The sequence below is a fragment of the Saccoglossus kowalevskii genome, chromosome 9 (genome assembly GCF_978046115.1).
Source record: "Saccoglossus kowalevskii chromosome 9, keSacKowa6.1, whole genome shotgun sequence".
Taxonomy (NCBI): Eukaryota; Metazoa; Hemichordata; class Enteropneusta; family Harrimaniidae; genus Saccoglossus; species Saccoglossus kowalevskii.
Genome location: NC_140649.1, coordinates 33,558,831 through 33,578,983, shown reverse-complemented (window position 1 = coordinate 33,578,983; position 20,153 = coordinate 33,558,831). Strand labels below are relative to the sequence as shown.

At 32.5% G+C, this 20,153-nt stretch overlaps 2 protein-coding genes across 2 annotated transcripts in view; one reads left to right on the top strand and one right to left on the bottom strand.

Annotated features, from left to right (window-relative positions):
* The window catches only part of LOC102808262 (uncharacterized), a 56,074-nt gene extending 49,371 nt beyond the window's left edge, over window positions 1-6,703 (bottom strand). The window contains exons 1-3 of the mRNA XM_085503433.1: window positions 6,537-6,703; window positions 6,064-6,160; window positions 4,695-4,830 (exon numbers count right to left, since the gene is read on the bottom strand). Of these exons, the coding sequence (XP_085359559.1) occupies window positions 4,695-4,830; window positions 6,064-6,144 (217 nt within the window). The 5' untranslated portion in view covers window positions 6,145-6,160; window positions 6,537-6,703. The remainder of the gene's footprint in view (window positions 1-4,694; window positions 4,831-6,063; window positions 6,161-6,536) is intronic.
* A 263-nt stretch (window positions 6,704-6,966) lies between these two features.
* On the top strand, window positions 6,967-17,146 carry LOC100375816 (trimeric intracellular cation channel type 1B.1-like). The gene is made up of 5 exons (XM_002734455.3): window positions 6,967-7,150; window positions 8,786-8,933; window positions 11,046-11,230; window positions 13,528-13,615; window positions 16,658-17,146. The coding sequence occupies exons 1-5, from the start codon at window positions 7,024-7,026 to the stop codon at window positions 16,908-16,910; spliced, it is 801 nt and encodes a 266-aa protein (XP_002734501.2). The 5' UTR covers window positions 6,967-7,023; the 3' UTR covers window positions 16,911-17,146.
* Window positions 17,147-20,153: the final 3,007 nt, after the last annotated feature.

The following is a 20,153-nucleotide window of genomic DNA, read 5'->3' as shown; positions in this document are numbered from 1 at the left end:
ATAATGTTGTTTATAAATAAATTTTGCACACAAAAAAAGTCAATTGTCCCAATTCAGTTACACTTTAATATGTACACACTTATACACACACTAACAAGACCCCCTAACCATACCACAAATAGCAAATACCATTTCAGGTCAAATAAACATAGCAGTAAGAAATAACAGAAATGATAATTTATAACATGTATTTCAAGGCATGTAAAATTGATTTCTCATATTACAAATTGAGAAGACGCCAATAATTATAAATTATTACCATGCATACATGTGATAGAATGCCGCTGAGGAGGCTCAGAACAAATTAATATTATTTTCTCATTTTTTTTTCATATTTTCATTCATGTACAGTATGTCTTGTTGCTTGGTGACATGAAATGAAAAAAAAGTTCATGGTATGTAATATAATTAAAAAAATTATTTAACAATACTTTATAATAGCAAGTTTCCAGAGTGATAATATTTTCCAATAATATTCAAGGACATTGTTACCCACAATGCACTGCAATATATGCAGAGCAACATGCACAGTAGTGTAACATTGGAATTTGGGTCAAACTGCCTTCAGACCTTATTACAGAATAGAAAAAAAAACAATTATATAGTGATCAGGTTTGGAATTTTTCACAGACAAGCACTAATTTTTAATATGAGCAGAATCTTTTAAATTTTAAACCATCATACATACATGTACCGATATCTATAAAATAATATTAACATACTGAAAAAATAATAAAGTTTTTCATTTGCAAAATGAAACAGAAACATTGGTATCTAAATATTACAGCTACACAATATACATGTACTCGATATATTATCTGCACGTCAGTTGACAAGGGCATAATTTTCATAATTGAAACAAATTTACGACACAATATGGTCAATTACAGTCATAACTACATTCATTGAATACAAACACACAATATACATGTATTGTATACAACAATATTTTGGACTATTCTCATGTGTATTACTGTACTGGCTCTATTAGAAAAATACAAATGTTTAAGCTTATAATATGCGCAGTAGTTACAAGCAGTATTTACTCTATTAGAAGCCCAATTTTAATACAAGAGCACAATATTGCACTTATTTTATGTTGAATCATTTAAATATGACTTATTTTTACTAAAAAAATAGTAATTTACATAATGTGCATATATACAATATATACGATAGTATATAGGTAAACAAGCAGCCTATCGGCTGAGATAGCTCCGCTGTTAGCAATGCACATTTCAATTAAAGAACTGAAGACATCTTTAGAAAATGAACAATATGTATAGTATCAAAGCAATCGGACTTACAGTTTTTAACAAGAAGTCGAAAATATCACTTTCTACCAAAAATGACAAAAATATTCACCAAAATTAGAGAATTGAAGATATCATCACGAAATGAACAAATCTGAGAGAGGTCCACATGTAGTACCTATATATCTAGTATCAAAGCAATTGGACTTGCGGTTTTCAACAAGAAGTCGAAAATATCACTTTTTACCAAAAATGACAAAAATATTCACCAAAATTAGAGAATTAAAGATATCAATACAAAATGAACAAATCTGAGAGCGGTCCACATGTAGTACCTATATATGTAATTTCGAAGCAATTGCACTTGCGGTTTTAACAAGAAGTCAAAAATATCACTTTTTACCAAAAATGACAAAAATATTCACCAAAATTAGAGAATTGAAGATATCATCATGAAATGAACAAACCTAAGAGAGGTCTACCCAAGGTACATATACACCAAGTATCAAAGCATTCAGGCTTGTAGTTTTCAAGAAGAAGTCGAAAAAGTAAAACATTGACACGGACGACGACGGACAATCACTCATATGATAAGCTCCGCTCGACAAAGTCGACAGCGAAGCTAAAAAGACAACTGGACATTCTTTGAATCTATTTTTATCATTGTGGCAGTCTGCCTGGGTAAATACTACTCCACAGATTTTATAGTGGGATTACGGTAAATATAGTGCATGTCAAATGTTAACCATAATGTGCAAAGTTGCATTCACACTTTGTATGATCTGCTTTGACACTGCGTTAATTAAAACAATAACGGCCACCGATCAACAATTTTTTATCTGATCTGATGAAAAAAAAAATGATTCCTATGTTTAATACAAGTAACAAGTTTGAACAAAATTTGTCTATCTATGCATGACTGAGTATGCTCGAGAAACAAAATTGATCTTATGGTTAGGATATCACGAGTCAACAACACTCAAAAATAGGGAATTTTGTAGATGAAATAACTAGGATTTCTTAATGTAAACGAATCATAATAGCTTTGTTGTTCATAAGCAATTCTTATGAATGTGGACAAACAATGCTAATTCTCAGTCATTGTTGTTTCAGCATTCGTGCATTGTCATAAAACTCTGCCCTGTATTATAACCGGAAATCACATGGTATTAATCAACCAATGAGAACACTCCATTGCAGAGCACAGTGTCATAGTATTTCAGGGAAGCAGTTTCATGCCATAATAGTCATTCCATTACAAATCACAAATATGTTATCATATATTCAGATATGCAAATGTGTAAACCAAAACAAGTGATATCTATGATAATATGATAAATGTTTTTTTACTGTAAAAGTGCTTAAATTTGTAAAGAGCCCTGACAGAATACATGTATATGTAACGAAACTAATGAGTTTTGAGTTGGTATACCGATAGCTTTTAAAGTAAGTGAAAATAAAATTGTAACATTATTATGTACCGGTATTACACTTCCAATGTACTGTATTTGCTCTATTATTATTACTTATGTAAATGACAGAGGTGTTTCTATGGTAACAATATGACATATTATGATCTAGCCTACAATACCAGTAAATGCAATTTTTAGTTAATAGAGCAAATGTGGTGAAAAGATTGTGCAATACAAATATGCTATATAGCATACATTTGCATACATGTATGATTTTTGACAGAAATTTATTAAACCACATCTTGTAAATTTTCACAATTCATGGAGTCCAAAACTAGACATAGCGTTTTTTTCCCTCACGAATGCCTTAAAATCATCAAATCACAAAATGTACTGTAAAAGCATTAATGTTTTATACTATGAGGTTATTACGAGGATACCTCAAAGTATGCACGAAGACAGTACAGAGAGACTATTGACCAACACGTAGCGGAGGTCGATGCGACTGTGTACTGTCTAAGTGCATACTTTGAGGTATCCTTGTAATAACCTTATTAATATACATCTTTTCCTTCCAAGGATACATCATGGGAATGCCAAAATCCAAAATGTTTAGAACAGAATCAGCAAACTTTTTTGTGTGGAGTCTGGTCAAACCCTGGTGGCAGTCATCTTTGTTTTTATTTTTGGAATTTGCATTTCCTAATATGGTAGAATGAAAATACCCCGTAAAATACCGCAAAATTATGGAAAGCGGTAATTTACGGCGTTACGGTGACAGATGTATAATAATGGTATTTATTGGTATTTATTTAATTCCCTATTTCGATATTTTAAGCATATTCACTGGATTTTAAACTTTTGTTCAAATGAATTTAATTTCAAGATTTCACTTAATAGTGAAATTAAAATCTAAAGAATAATAAACTTGTTTAATGTAAACTTGTTTATATACAAGATAGAACATGCACAGGGACCTGAATAAACAGAGCACAGTAGTCAATAGTATGACCTCGGGTGGCCTATATAGATAGCAACAGTAGCCCTATATGATGGCCACTCAGTATACAATGAGGGTCACACCCAGGGAATAGTTTATTTGACAACTATTGTAATAAGACTATTAACTTTACTGGCTCTGAACCACTTCTACAAATTGCAGTTGTTGGTATTAAAATCTATTTCTGATGGAAGGCCATCTTATTGTTTCCAATGAATCAGTATCTAACAGAAATTATCCCCTAGTTACCGTTACGTTGCATTTTTTCAATGGATTTAATATCTGTAGTCTGATTTTTAAAGCTCACAATCAGTTATATTCAGGAGTGAAATAATAGTCATATCAAGTCAGCAAAAACCTAGTGAAACCATTCGATTAGTGAACACAATAAATGTTTACCAAAATCTAAACCATTGCAAAACTGTAAATCGCACAACTGGTCACACCATGTGACAATCTGCTGAGTGGGACAAACGGTTAAATAAAGGAGAATGTTACTATTTACGAGTTACAGCATCTGCTAATACTAAAAATATATCTTTATCTGTTCAATATTCAGGATTTAACAAAATAGAGATCTTTACACATGCATTGATAATGATATTTATGAAAAAAACAAAATCAAATATGTCTTTTAGACTTGAATAATATTTTGTATAGGGTACAGAATTGTTAATATCAGTCATACTGTGAACACAATAATTATTCACTGGTTTTTAATTTGTGATTTTCACCAATAACAATACTCACTCACGACTAATTTCTGCCAAGTTCGAGAAACCCGGTGAAATTGCTTAAAGGGCGGTAGTCGTCGTGCCGCGTTCATGTTTGATATGGGACTCATAGCGACGTATACAACGTGTGTAAAATACTTTGTTTATTTACATGAAATTCGAACACGCACTGCGCGACGACTGCCGCGCTTTAAACTCAATTTAATTCCAGTGAAAAAAAATGGTTTTACAGTAAATTAACTGTCAAATATTCATTCAAATATAGTATGTGTCTAGACATTAAAATAGTACAGACCATTTGGAGATGAACTCATCACAACAACATTTTCCAAATGAGGGTGAACTTTGGGAACTTTTCTTTTGGTTTTTCCACTCGGCACATATAGCACACTGAGACGATGGTTGTCCATTAAAAACAAACTTTCTTTTTCCTGAAATGGAGAAACAATTCTATTAATAACATACATTTGTATATGTGTGCTACCATAAACAAGAACACTACAAAATACTGTAAATGGCTTTAATTTTGTGAAGGATAAATTTTTGCAAATTCATGAACATTTTTTAGCAGTAAAATTAAATGGAATTTAGATAATATGATTACTGTGGAACCACTAAATATCTTCATCTCGAGACAAAAAAGTGAACATTTTGTGTTTCTCAATCCAAGCATATTGGGAAAAGGGAAAAGGATGTAATTGCAAGCAATTTGTAATTGAAGTAAAAATTAAATGGTGGTTGTTTTGGTCACAGTGCAATGTGTGAGCCTGGTTTGAGCTCTGTTAATTATATAGTTTGATGATTGGTTCCATGTTAATTGCTGTACTTAAGAAGCTAAAGATGGGAAGTTGTTATTAATAGAAATGAAATTCATTCTTGAATGTGTGTAAAATAATGTCTGCAAAATAACACAGCATTTAAAATCAAGAAATAAAATACTTTATTAATGATTTTACAATATACAGTGTATATGGGGAGAAAAAAATTTGATCGTTTTTTTTGGAATGACATAAGACAGCATGGTCTGTCTGTACTGAAAAACATGGAATAATATACGGAATTTTAACAAATTTGGCTCAATGCATGAATCCAAGTATTAACTACAGTGACAACAATCATTAAAAGAATACACTTTTTGTTGAACTAGCTACATCTAGAAGCAAAAAAAGTAGGGTAACTAGTAGCTATTTAATAACAATCTAGCTCAGAAATGATTTATATTTGTAAAATACCATAGGTATCTCATATGTGGATGACCCACATTAGACAAATGTCACATACTGTAAAAGGGTTAATTATTCACTGGGTTTTAATTTTGCTTCTTTCGCTGACTGGAAAACGCGCTAAATTAATACCCAGTGAATATGTGAAATTTAGCATAGAACCGTGAATTTAAAACCCACTGAATATGCCTGAAAAGAGTAAATAAGCGAAATTTAAACCCAGTGAAAATTAGTCATTTTACAGTACTAAATATATTTTGACAGACTACTGTCAGATGTGTATTTTACACTAACTCCATTTTTGCTAATTCAAGTTGGAGCTTATTTAGCTTAAATATAATCCCATAATGAGATTGTTGGAACTTCGCTAAACTAAGGTTTTGCCAAATCCTATAAACTTCTGTGTTGTTTCCATATAGTGATATACAAATGTATACTCACCTTTCCCAACCATACTAGTCTGGGCCATGGCTTTTTCCTCTTGATATTGCACGAAGCGAGAACGTCGAGTTTGATATGCATATTGTCAATCTGTACACTGTTGATACAAACGTAAATTCCGTGATTACAGCATCACAATACGTGTTTATATATCTGTACGCAACGTAGCCATAACTCTACTATTTACATCGTAGAGCAAGTTGTCACACGTACTGAAACAAGGCGCCCAGTGTATTTACTGTCAACCATAATATTTCACCGCCATTTCGACTGTATTTCAAGGACTTATCAGCTAAAACTGGAATTACACGCTCATATCATCTCGTAAATATGAACAATATGCTACAGCAGCGAGAACGTAGCGGGGAATCTGGTGACTCAACTCTACGTTGACCTGACAAGTATACAGCGTCTGGAGAGTCAAAGTTCAACTTCTCGTGACAAACTTCCAGAAACAAAGTAGAAAGACATACCTTACATAAAATTAATCAAGACAATATAAAATGTTTAGTTCATGCAATCGATAACAATCGTAAAATTCCAACACGTATCATCCAAAAAATGATCTTTCCAACTCGATAATTAGGAGTTTACATATCGAATTTCTGTTTATGTAATCCGCCATTTTGAACGCCCAAGAGCCCTTAACTTTGTATAAAATAGACACGCACTTCAAAACTAAACATCTGCTACTTTCTGTCGCATAAACAGACCTTATCGAAATGAGAATGTTTATATAGGTTTAATATTTGAGTTAGCGCCATATAAAATCCAGAAATGTGATGAAATTAAGACTGTAACGCTAAAGGAGGCCATATTATTTAAGTTTGGAAGTCTAGGGAATGTATCGGCAGACGATAACGGGCCTCGTTCTGGTTACAACTGGGATTATTGGAATTACTGCCATATCCCAGCATATTAATTAACACGTATTTTACTGTTTTTGTGCCAAAAGCCAAGATGGGTGATTTTTTGGAAATGTTACACATAACTGCGGAATGGTTTTCTGAGTTGTCGATGTTTCCCTTATTTGACATTGCACATTATATTTTGATGATAGCGGCTGTACGAAAAGATGCCGGCATTGGTGAGTTGAAGTTCAATGCACTATGGTACACACTCAGATGGACGCTGAAGATTGTCATTAGATACCTCGCCATACCGTTAATCACTATGTCATGTACACGTAGTGACCTGTGATTGAACATAAATAATTTGAAACCGATTATTATACGTAAATTTCAGTTTTAATTTTTAAAAAATATGTGTTTGACCTTTGTGAAATATATGCAATGTAGAATATTGTATATCCATGGCAATGTAATATCAATTTATAATTATCTATAACTTGTTGTTAAATATCTTCATATTAGTCATATTTCAAATACTAATATTTCAAATATATCAAATTTCTACATATACTAAGATACAACACTGAACCATGAGCTGTTATACATTTAAATCTGTTCTGTGCAGTGGACTATAATTTTTAAACCATATTGTATACTGTAAAAGGGTTAATTATTCACTGGCTTTTAATTTAGCTTATTTCGCTGACTGGAAAATGCGCTAAATTAACACCCAGTGAATATGTAAAATTTAGCATAGAACACATTATCTAAATGATAAAACCCACTGAATATGCCTGAAATGGTAAATCAGTGAAATTTAAACCCAGTGAAAATTAGTCATTTTACAGTATACTGTTTTTAAAATGGCATGAACATTTCTGATACAAAATAAATATATTAAATTTAATAAATGTGAATTGATTGTTAAAATCTGTTGTGACTAAACACATTAATTAGTGAATCAACATTTGTCAGTATATTGCAGAATAGTAGATGACCAATCATTATTATTGTCTATGCCACCTGAAAATAAGTTTTATACTATTTGTTCTGTCTAAACCGGCCATAAATTTAAAAAAAAAACAGAAACTTGTGAGTAAAGAGCAATGTCAAATGGCTTCTATAACCAATGGAATCTTTTTTTTATTTGAATGTATCAATGTAGTTGTTCAATGACACCACATTTTTATTACACATTTGCAGGTTGTTAAGATTTAATTGAAGGTGGCCTGTGGGAGGCCATTTTAGTTGTAAGAATGCTCCAAAATGCATTTCAGTATTTCAGAGGTACAAATATGTGGATGGCTTTCTGTCATATTTAGTACATACTCAGAAAATATGCCAGAGCTTTATCCTGCCTTGATTGCCTTCATCACATGTAATCAATATAACACGACGCACATACAGGAATGACATGAAAACTTACATGAACATGTTTTGTCATGCTTTAATAAAATGCTATTACTATAACTATCACAACAACAAACTCATTCCCTTGATTTTATATGTAAATACTTATAAATTTCACAATTTGGGCTGAAACAAGAAATTTCTAATGGTCAGTAAAATAACATTGAACTACAAAATGTATTTTCAAATGGTGTCATTGTGCACTGTGCTCATTGATTGGCTGCTTAAACTGCCATTGGAATTATAAATAAATATATGAATTTCAGAGAATGGGATTATGGTCATGATAGTATATTTATTACCTACATTCATTATCAAGGTTTAGCCAGAAAAAAAGTAGGAGGTAATTATAAATTTCACAACAAATTGGCATTTAATTTTTTTTTAATTTTATTTTGACCCCCCAAATCAATTTAACCTTACTCATTTCATTCTTCAACAATACTTTTTCTTCTTTGTAGAATTTTCACGTAAGAATCCATTGGCATGTTGGCTGTGCAGTCTGTTATCATCTTTTGCTGGTGGTGTAATAGCAAATTTTCTTCTAGCACAACCAATTTTAGGAGCCTTCGAGAGTCCCGTAAATATTGCAACAGCTACCATTGTTTGGTAAGTTCATATTCAATAAGGAATTATTTGGTGTACCGGTACTTCAAATTTGTGGTGATTAGAATTCGATAAAATCTGTAGCTGTACAACATGTACATGTTCCTGCTTCCATGGGATTAAATTTGCTGCAATTGGTTTATGTCATTTAGCTTGGTGATTTTGTGAACCAGTTTTAATTCCCTTGAATTTAATCAAAATGCAAATCAAATGTGAATCAAATCTGAATTCAAAAGAATTGAACACCACTTTTCTACTGACTTCAAATTCTGAGATTGAGAACTTGTTTTGATTTCAAATCTTGCTCTAATGCAGTATTAGATTAATTGAAAATGAAAATGTGTCACTTACATTAATTTAGATTCAATATATTTTCTGTTGCCTTCATTGGTATATTTCTAAGGTTTAGGATAATATGTGGTACTATAAGATAATGATATGTAACTTAAATATCTATTTACTACTTTGATATGCGATGAAAATCTAATTCTGCAAGAATGATGTGCAAGTCAAAACTTTCTCTAACCATTAGATATCATAGACTACAGTGGACATTTGGAAGGGTTTGATTTCATATTGTCAGAAATGACTGAAATTATTGGCCAACTTAAAAAGGAAAAAATACATGAATAAGCAAGGACACTAGCAAAAACATAACAGCCCGAGATGGCAACTAACTGTTCTTTCCCAGACTTGACCATTTATGTTAGTACACTGTATTCCCAGAAATGTATATTTGTCTTGTGATATTGTTATCTCACAATTCATGCGACTTCAAAATGGAATCTTCATGGCATACCAGATGGCATATCCGTTTCTTATAACTTCTTGCTTCAATTTGATTACATGAACAGTATTTTTCTGGTTAGGGTAGAAGTTGCTCATAAATCTAATTACAAAGTTCATTGGTTTATTATATAAAAACGTGAAGCTATTTTCCCATGGCACCATGAATTAGCATTCTTTTGTGTGTTACAGTGACATAACAAGTTCAAAAACTTATATCCTAATATTTTTTAAATAAATGTTATTTTTAGAACAATTCCATACAATAAAGAATTACATTTCTTAACACTTTTTAAAACCCAGATTTTTTAAATAATTGAGGACAACAAAAATTCAGCCTATGTCACCAACGTATATTATTTGATGTTTTTTTTTTTAAAAAGTTTTTCAGTTTACTTTTTCAATATTTTTCTATTTGAGAAATGGCATATTATCTCCATCAAAACCTATGGTAAAAGCACTATAATACTGCTAAAATGGCAACTATTCACTATTAAAATCAATTGCCTGGGTACAATTTATTTGAAAATAAATAAATTCTGTGTGTTTGAATTCATGAGTAGGTATCTACATTGTACCTTAAGAACAGTGGCTGAAGTTATAATCTAAGAGTAGCACAGCATGCAGCAGACCTTGTTATCCTTGTTCTCGGGCTCCCACAGACAATATGTCAGGAATTTGTAGTGTCATTAATACCAGTAGCATTATTATACATAATACTAGCTAGGATTTATTTTCACTTCAAACTTTTTATTTTTATTTAGATGGCTGCCCCTATTAGTAAATATTGTTAAATTTATTGTATTTTATCAAATGTATGTCCAGAATATTTGATGGCAGTCATGAGTCATTACTACGTGCCTAATGAAACCCAGTGAAATATTCAGTGCTTACAAATGTAGTGATTTTACTAGAAAAAAAAGTGTACATGAATTGACCCAAGACAAAAACAGCTGCTAAAAATTACTATAAAAGGATTAATTATTCACTGGGTTTTAATTTTGCTTATTTCGCTGACTGGAAAATGTGCTAAATTAAAACCCAGTGAATATGTAGAATTGAGCATAGAACACATTATCTAAATGATGAAACTGTGATTTTAAAACCCACTGAATGTGCCTGAAATGCTAAATCAGTGAAATTTAAACCCAGTGAAAATTAGTCATTTTACAGTAAATGAGAAAATGAGTGTCATAAGACTTGCTTTATCCTTACAAATGTAATTTCACAGTTACGTTTGATACCATTGCTAAATGCAGTAGTCACTCTTCGCTGCTTGAAATGTGTTTTTGACCCTAAATATATTGATCATTTATTGATATTTTGTAGGTATTTGGTGTTCTATAGTCCATATGATCTGTTTCATAAAATTGTAATGTGGTCACCTGTTTATCTTGTTGTGCTTGCTTTGAAAGAAGTAACAAGACCAAGAAAAATACTGGGTGGAATCGCTCAAACTGCGAAAGTATTCCCTAAAGCCTACCATCTTATGGTTCTTATAGGTGTAGTAAAAGGTAAACAAAATGTCATAAACATTAAAGTCAAATCTGTGTATAGTATTTGATTTGTGAATTAAAATATGACAAGACGGTGCTTTTACTAACCCCTTCGATAGTCGCTCGTTATCAACGGCAAATTTCATTTAAATTTGGTACAAAACATCATACTGCTTTTGCTAAACTTTCAAACCATGAACCTTTCAAACCATTCAGACGAAAGAGTTTGAAAATGATTTGAGAGCATGAAATAAAAGGTAAACTAAAACATCAAAAAAACATTTCATTTAATATAAAATTTCAATTTGCTATGTACTTGAATCTTCAATTGTGTGATGTGGCTAAATAAGTTGGAAATGGCTAAGAAAAACTTGTTTAGTAGTAAGAATAATTTATTCCACTTGGATATATTTACAATGCATTCTAGGAGTGAGATACGTGAATACATGTACAAAGGTAATATTTTTGGTAATATTTTTAAGTGTGAGCACAAATAAATGTTGCATAACTCATTTGTGTCGGACACCCACAACTTTGAAAATATACTGGTTAACGTAAAAAACAAAGTGTAATTTTTTTGTAAATTTGTAGTACCGATAGTACATTTGGGCAATTGCATTTGAAAAATTGTCGCTCAAGGACAAGAATTTGGCTACTGCTTGCGAGCCTTGTTATTGTTTTTTAATATTCATGAAATTATATTAAATTATATATTAATAAATTCTCAAATAACAATTTGCTCTAAAGCCTAGAAAAAAATTGTTTCTGGTCAGCTTGCACACTATTAAAAAAAAGTGTGAGCTGACCCCTCCCCATTTTTGTTGCCATTGCACAGCGCCCTCAGTTGACAATTGATTAAACCTACAAAAACTGTCAAAAATGTAAGCAAAAAGAAGAAATAAAAATTGCCTCATCACCCCAATTTTTTGTGGGGCCTAAACTTTCTCTGTCACATATTGCACCAGACAGTATTACATATCCACAAGAATTTATTTCATTGAGAAATACTTAGATATGGAAGTAATAAACATGGACTGAATTTACAGAGATAAGCTTAGCCTGCACATTTTACAAAATGAAAACAATTTCTATATCTAGAATAGAGGATTAGGCCAAAGTAAAATATTGTTCAATTTGTGTATTCCTTAAAATTCTGCCAGTTTGGTAGGAAAGTGAAAATGCAACAGTGGTATATTTGCAAATGGTATTTTTCTTATTTGGTACAATTATGTATATTATTGATATAATCAGTCATAATTATAAACTACACAATTGTATTCTTTGTTGAGTATACTGTATTTGCTCCGTTATAAGTACTTATGCTTATATGTAAATGATGTATTAATATAAAAAATATGAGTCTGTATACTCCAAATCTCTGCACAACCATGTTTTTGTTTGTATCTGATAACCACCTAAAAGTTTACTGCTTCACCTACATGTATAAAGTGTTCCCCAAAATTCATACCAGGATCAATTTTTACAGAACATTTCCATTGCAATCACCTGAGCTATGATAATCATCTATATTTACCCCTATAACATACTAGCCTGATGATGAGATCATGCATAAAGAGATTATAGCAAGAGATAGGATTAGAACATTTATGAAGGCCATAAAGGGTCTCGATCTGACTCTACTAGCTTTTAAGCTGTTTCAGATTCCATTTTACCTAGACTGCATGTACAATTCTGTGTATTGTATGAAATATTTTCTAGGTAAATAAAATTATCATTATTATAGATGCCCTATCTGAATACCTTGATACCCTGAAATATCAGATATTTCTGTCACAATTGTAATAAGTCTTAGATATTTTTAGAAGTTTTAGTCTTGAAATTGGTAGCTCTCAAAATATTTACGTTCAAGCCATGATTAGCAAATTGTGTGATATCACACTGTTTTACATAGGATATTGTTATTTTGATTTATCACATGTTATACCCAGATCACTCATAATTGTCTCTGTTTTATACATCTGACAGCAATAACAATTTAGCATGGCAGAAAAAGAATACATCAAATAGACATGAATCTCATAAAATGTGTGGCAGTCAGATCTGATATCACTAATTAATTAAAATATGTTTACAAATAGGAAAAGATGTATAATAATTTGGTTATCATAAAAATATCTCATTGATTGTAATATTTCCTACTCAAAGTGAGACAATAACATTGAACACCTGTAATATGTCAGATGAACATTTGTTGTTGCTGTATATATCTGTAGAGTGACAAATGAGATTTGTACCAATCCTGTACCAAGTATCGTAACAATCTCTAACAGGAAATATGTATTTATTATTGTCAGCATCTGGTAGCAATTGGATGAAAAATTTTGAAAGATTAGCCCGTGGAGTTTGGACACCAACCAGTAATGAGTTAATGAAACCTTCATTGTGAGTATAAATAGAAACGCTATTTACTTAGTAGTTGTACATGTATACATGTCGGTATGTGGAGTTGTGGTAAATATGAATTAAATAAACAAAGTGTCCTAGAATCTTGAAAGTTGTATCCATTGAGGTTAATCTGAAATAAGAGCTATTTATTTGGTAATTTACTATAATTTACTACTTTTTTTCATCGTACTTTTACTACTTTTTGTGTTTTAATTAATGTAAAAGCCACACATAGACCTGAATGAGATGTATAAGGAGTCTCTATCAAATCTTAAACGTACGTTTCAAACAACAAGAACCTGGACCAATCAAGTTTCAACTTCATACATACTGATACATCACACATCAGGTCATATATCTCGCTCATATAATACAAATGGAGACTATGCCATTGACAATGACCTACTACCGGTCGCTGGTAGCATAGTGGATGTCGCATCAGACTCGTGATCGGTAGACCCATGGCTGAGCATCAAAAGGGTCGACTCCTACCCTGGGTGAGTGTGCCACAGACTCGATGGGAAAAAAAAATAATGACGGGATCTCCATATTATGCACCATAATTAACTTTTTACAAAACGATAATAGATTTAAATTTGGAACTGTTACAGCCATTTTAATTATGCGCATTAGCAAACTTCTTACTGAGTGAATGGTTATGCAAATTAGCCATTATCTCCACTTGTGTTTTTCAGTTTACCATGGAAGTTCAAATCTAAATAGCTCGCACAATTCTTGTTTATTTTGAGTGAAACTTTCACACACCGTTTATCAGTTGTTTATTAACAAAGGGGCGTCCAGGCGTATATATAGTATGTTTTGTTTTCATATTACAAAGTTGTCAAGCAGGATGTGTGCCGTATAGTCAATCCCGGTCAATATTTCACACTTCGAATGTCATTGTCCGAGAATGCAAAGCTTTAAAAATAAGCCCATAGAGATGTTGTCAAAATAGTGTGAAAATGTCAAGACAAACTGACAAAAACTGTGGGAGCTAATTAATTTTCAATCTCTCTGACCAACCAGAAAACACGAACGGAAATAATGGCCGTTTTATGAAAGTGACGTTAATCGTCCACAAAAATGGCTATTGCATCACAATGACATGCCAAAATTCATTATATATCAACGCTTACTGATGTTCAATCGTCAGATAAAAAAATAAAATAATAATATTTACAATACTATAGGGAAACGGACGTAAAATCGTCCGCGGAGTCAAAACCTTGCCTGAAAACTGTCATGGCGTCGTGTTATCTTTTCCACTTAGGGAGGGGCACAATGGATTACGTAAAGCCGATGAGATATTCAAACAGTTATACAAACATAGCGATCCCCATTGGGTGGGTTGAATCTAAATTTACCTTTCCTCAAACCTTTAAAAAATACTCTGTATGACGCAGTTTTTCACGATCTCCGGTGAAATGGACCGTGCGAAGTTAGAGGGCCAGGTTGAAATGGGCCGTAATATTTTGCTACACAATGGCTATTCACAGTGTTTGTACTCAATCGCTCAAACGCCGGTAAGAAAAAGTCGAAATGGAAGACAACTATTGTAAATCGAAACAGGTTTCATTCAACTACGAGACGGCTCGATAAAAATTAAAACGAACCCTGACCTCTGGAAATACCCCATTCATAGAGGGCCATAGTACCAGAGGTCGCCTAGCACGGCCGTACAATGTACTTTGCAACATTGCTACAGATGCATGCTAGCTGACAAGGGGGTTTCCGATTAAGGTAACTGAGATGGCACCGCAGAGTGCGCGATTTTTCCCGCGGTGTTTAAAAACGGCATTTCGTTGCCGATGCTTCTGTAATTTTCGGGTTATTATTTATTTTTAAGTAACTGAGCATTTCACGTTTGTGTATTTTGCCACTGAAAAGTTAGTTATCGATGACAGCACAGCAATGGTCTGAATGGTGTTTATCCACTACTACATCGCAATGCTATCAGCACGGTTACAGCAAAACGACAAATGTATAATTAGTCAGTTTTATAATTCCTTCTGAGAAAAAAATGTGTGAAAAAAAAAATATTTAACAGTACTTCACTGGAAGCTGCCAGGCTAGAAGTTGTCGACATGTTGCGAGATAAGGGTGAAAAAGTTTACTTATCATTTACAACTGTATGTTTTTTGTATTCCGCTTGCATGCTGGAAGCGTCTACGTCTTGTCTTTTTTTGTAGTTTGCAAGACTAGTTGATAGCGCTTGGGGCAAGTTAAACAGGGTCGCGGACAGGAAGTTACACATCGCCGCATCTTAACTGAGGCCAGCTACTCATTTGCATATAACATCAACAGTGACTTGTCAATCAAAGAGCAACGTAAACAAACTTTCGGGATTTTTAATCACATACACGTGCCTCGATTCCCTATATTTTAAAATCCATTTTTGAGCAGGTTCCGGCATTGACAATGCTCCGAAATTTCAACAGTATCTAGCCAAGACTGTCTGGGTAAGAAAAGCAAAAAAAAATAAAAATTCACTCCGAGTGTCCACGAACATGCATCTATACCTTAAGGTCTGCAGGTGCTTGTGTTCGACCGAGCCTGGTTGATGCCATGATAGCTATTTAAAATTGCTATTTGATAGAGAGATGGCCACACAGCCCTGTCATGTCCCAAACATGAATATGACTTCTGTGGCAAAATGCACTATGTGTCAGCACTTTTACACTTACAAAAAAAAAAGTAAGGAGAGACAACAGCAACAATCAATGTCCAGAACTGTCGCCAGGCACAAAAACATTTTATTAAAAAAAAAAAATTAAAAAAAAATTGACAATGACTTGTTGGTTGACTGATTTACTCTGAAGCACTCTGAAGATCTCCTATTAGAGTTAGATGTAAGATAACACAAAAAGCTTGTACAATGCACCATTATTAATCAAGGAGTGAGAGTAAATTGATGTTTCTTTGAGGCACTGAAAGCCGTTTTTCATCTGATTGATTATACAGACAAAACAAAATCATACAACAATAAAACAGTCTTAGCAATCCTTTTGATCAAATGCTTTTAATCTTTTTTATTTGCAGTGTTTTAAAAGTTTCTATAGTTGGTAGTGTTCTATTTGTTCTACAAAAGCAAGGTACAGTATCGATGTCACAGGAACTACTGTTGTTACTCTACTCGTTATTCCTAATATTTTGGAAGGTTTCCATGACGCTGGTTAGTGTTCCAGATCCGTTCGTACTACTGGAAGGTCTCTCTTGTTTCATCTTCTTTGGGAGTGAGGAAGATACTCGTGTCAAGAAACAAACTGCCGATCGAAAGAAGAAGAAAGAGTAACATTTTTAATTCTAAACTCTTTCTAAAGTTATTGGTTTCATGCTTGGTCTTGTATTTCTGATTTAAATTTCTTACTTCTAGAGCTCGTCTATTTCCCTTCCCCTTAAAAAAACATACTGTATTTTCTCTCTATAGTATCGCATACACTTTTGACTATGTTAAAAATAAGTCATCATTTTTTGTATGTGTGCTTTTATTGGAGATGCACTTCTAATAGAACAAATATGCTATTGCAATATTCTTTGGTTAGCCTCATAATTGATCTTCACATAGTCTAACATACTATTCATGTACTTTAATATTGTTCATGGTATCTCCATGATTTTTATTAAAGTTATAGTTTTACATTTTTCACAAAACTTGCTAAAACTTTATGGTCACGAAATTATTTTTCATGTAAAAAAATGGCCTAAGAATTATGGCTGTTTTGATGTTTGACCATTTAATGTTGGTTCCTATGGGGAAAAGATCTTGTCATATTAGAAAATATCGTTTGGTGACATATGTACATGTATATTATAAGATGGGTGATTCTGATTGGCCTGAGTATTAGGAGATTCTGGATGATGACTATTTTCAATAAAATAATGCCTTTTTATGAATAAGTAGCACTTTTAAAAAAAAAATGTTATTAAATTTTCACCGTTTTTAATGGTAGGTTGAAATACCTGTGAAGAACCTTAATCAAGCTGTGTTATCAATGTAAATCTAAAACCAAAGTAGTGTAAGAGCTATAACCTCTGTACCTGATAAGTAGAGAAGAAAATGGTTCACATTACTTTGTAATTAACATAGGTACATGTATAATTTTCAAGTATTATTTTTATAAAACCAAATTTTTATTAAACAAAATGTGTAATATATATATATATGTAATCAAGTGAGAAGTTCATGCAGGATAAATCAAATCACATGCAATAAAATATGCATAGGTCAAAGGTGAAAAGACTAATCTGATATATAGGAGGTACCAGTCACCAATCACATCAAAGCAGCTTTTTTCTGATAGAACTTGTCAACCAATTGGAGTACACCTTGCCAGAAAGCAGCCTGTAACATGTATTCTAATAATGTAACTTGCATGGTCCAATGTAGTTGGAGGTAATGTGTACTAAAGTTAATATATTAAACTTATCCAAAGTCTGTATCTGCATCTGATTGTACAGGCAACTGAGTTGGAATGACCCTGGTTAGTGTATCAGCAAATTAAATTAACACAATTATGTATACTGCCCTCTGTAAATCATTTATAGCTCTATTGAAACTTTTCTGTGAATCATGCAGATCAACACTGGCAAAACAAGTTTTTAAGCAGTTGAACATTTTTTTGACACTGAAAACAGTAGAATTTATGCTATAAAATGACATACAATCATGTTTGAAAGTGTTACTGTCACGTTTGAATCTCTTACCTCTTTGGGAATTCAAACACTTTCCATTGTTTACTTCAGATATTTTTGGGCAGTTATCTCATTAAATTATTTCTAAAAGCAGGGAAAAGATGTAGAAGTTTAACATGAATATACCGCAAAGCATGCATTTAGGCAGTACAGGATCGCATCAACCTCCACTACATTTTCAATGTACTACATTCGTGCATACCTTCATGTGGTATCTCGTATTATTTTTCTTTTGAGATTATTTTAACCTTGTTAAGTTAAGTCATGTGGGATTTGAGTTGCTATCTCATTTTCTATAATAAAATGATATATAAAATGTGCAATATGTTGGCAAGCTTTGTATATATGAATTATTTCAATATAGCAAGAAGAAAAAGTTTAATTCATAAATACTGGTACTACTTTTCACACTGCAACACCAGTGGTAAGAGAAACACAGAAACGAGTTTATTCTTACTTTTATTTAACTATTGTAACACTGACATGATCCACAGGTGTAAATACAGCATGGATATTAGCTATTTACTAGATAGCTACTTTTTAAAAACTTGCATATTATTATGTACCCTGTATGTAAAGTGCTATGTACAGTTTTTAAATTCATGTGAATGTAGAACAAAATGTACATTTATCAAGTTTATTAAAGTACAATGTGTGAATACCATTCTCAATAGTTTGTGTGTAGCTAGCTGGAGCTTTTACAAGATGTACATTTAATAATCTGGTTATATTAAAAATGCACCAACACATTTTTTGATTTAACAGAAATTCACAGCCCTTTCTGTCACCAAATACCATAGTGCAGTGATTCTCTCGTCCCAATTTTGACATTTTGAGTGTCAAAATCAACTTTTGTCACAAAATAAACCTGTGTGATAATTTATTTAATATTTTGTCATAATTTTGATCAAAGACTATCAAATGGATGGAAACAATCTTATTCAGTGCAGAGCAACATGTACATATAATGAGACCCTACAAGGGTTTACCTTCTACATGTACAAGGTAAATCCTAGGATGATGGCCTCCTGAAGACTTTTGAAGAGTCAAAGTTAACAAGGAAACTAAATAAACAAGTCATTGAAAATGACACAGTCCCCGTTAAGTTCTCTTTGTGCTCGTCATATTAAAGCGGAGGGGTTGTCGCGAGCGTGTCCTTGAAACTTGAGTTCCAAGTGGCGTATACAACAGATTGTTTATTTACATCAACACGTGTTTTGTGTCATAGTAATATGGCCAAAATAAAAACACCTGTTATTCAGCCATCTTTGATCTGATTATGAAACACACTGATATGTATGATGTATGTGCCAAATACGAATGAAAATGGTACATAAATTGTGGAAGTAGTAAGGCCAAAAAGTCAGATGGCTGTCAATCGGCCATCCTTGACCAGATTTTGAAACAAATTGTCATGGACATGCATCCTAACATGTATAAAGTACATGTATGTGCCAAATTTGAATGAAAACTGACAGAGCACGTCCAAGATGCCGCATAAAAAAACAAAAACAAGATGCCTGCCAGTCAACCATCTTTGATCCAATTGCGAAATAAATCGTCATGGACATGTATCCTAACATGTATAATCTACTGTAGAATACTTTATTTTCGCTTGGAATTAATTTTCGCTATTTTCGCTGAAGGAATGATTCAGTGAAAATAAAATCCAGTGAATATACCTTTTTTCCTATATTTTACATTAAACCCATCAAAAATCAGTGAAAATAAATTCTATACAAAACACCCAAAAAGTCTTTTCAGCGAAAATAAAGTATTTCACAGTATGTACCAAGTTTGAATGACAACTGACAAAGCATGTCCAAAATACAACATTTTCAAA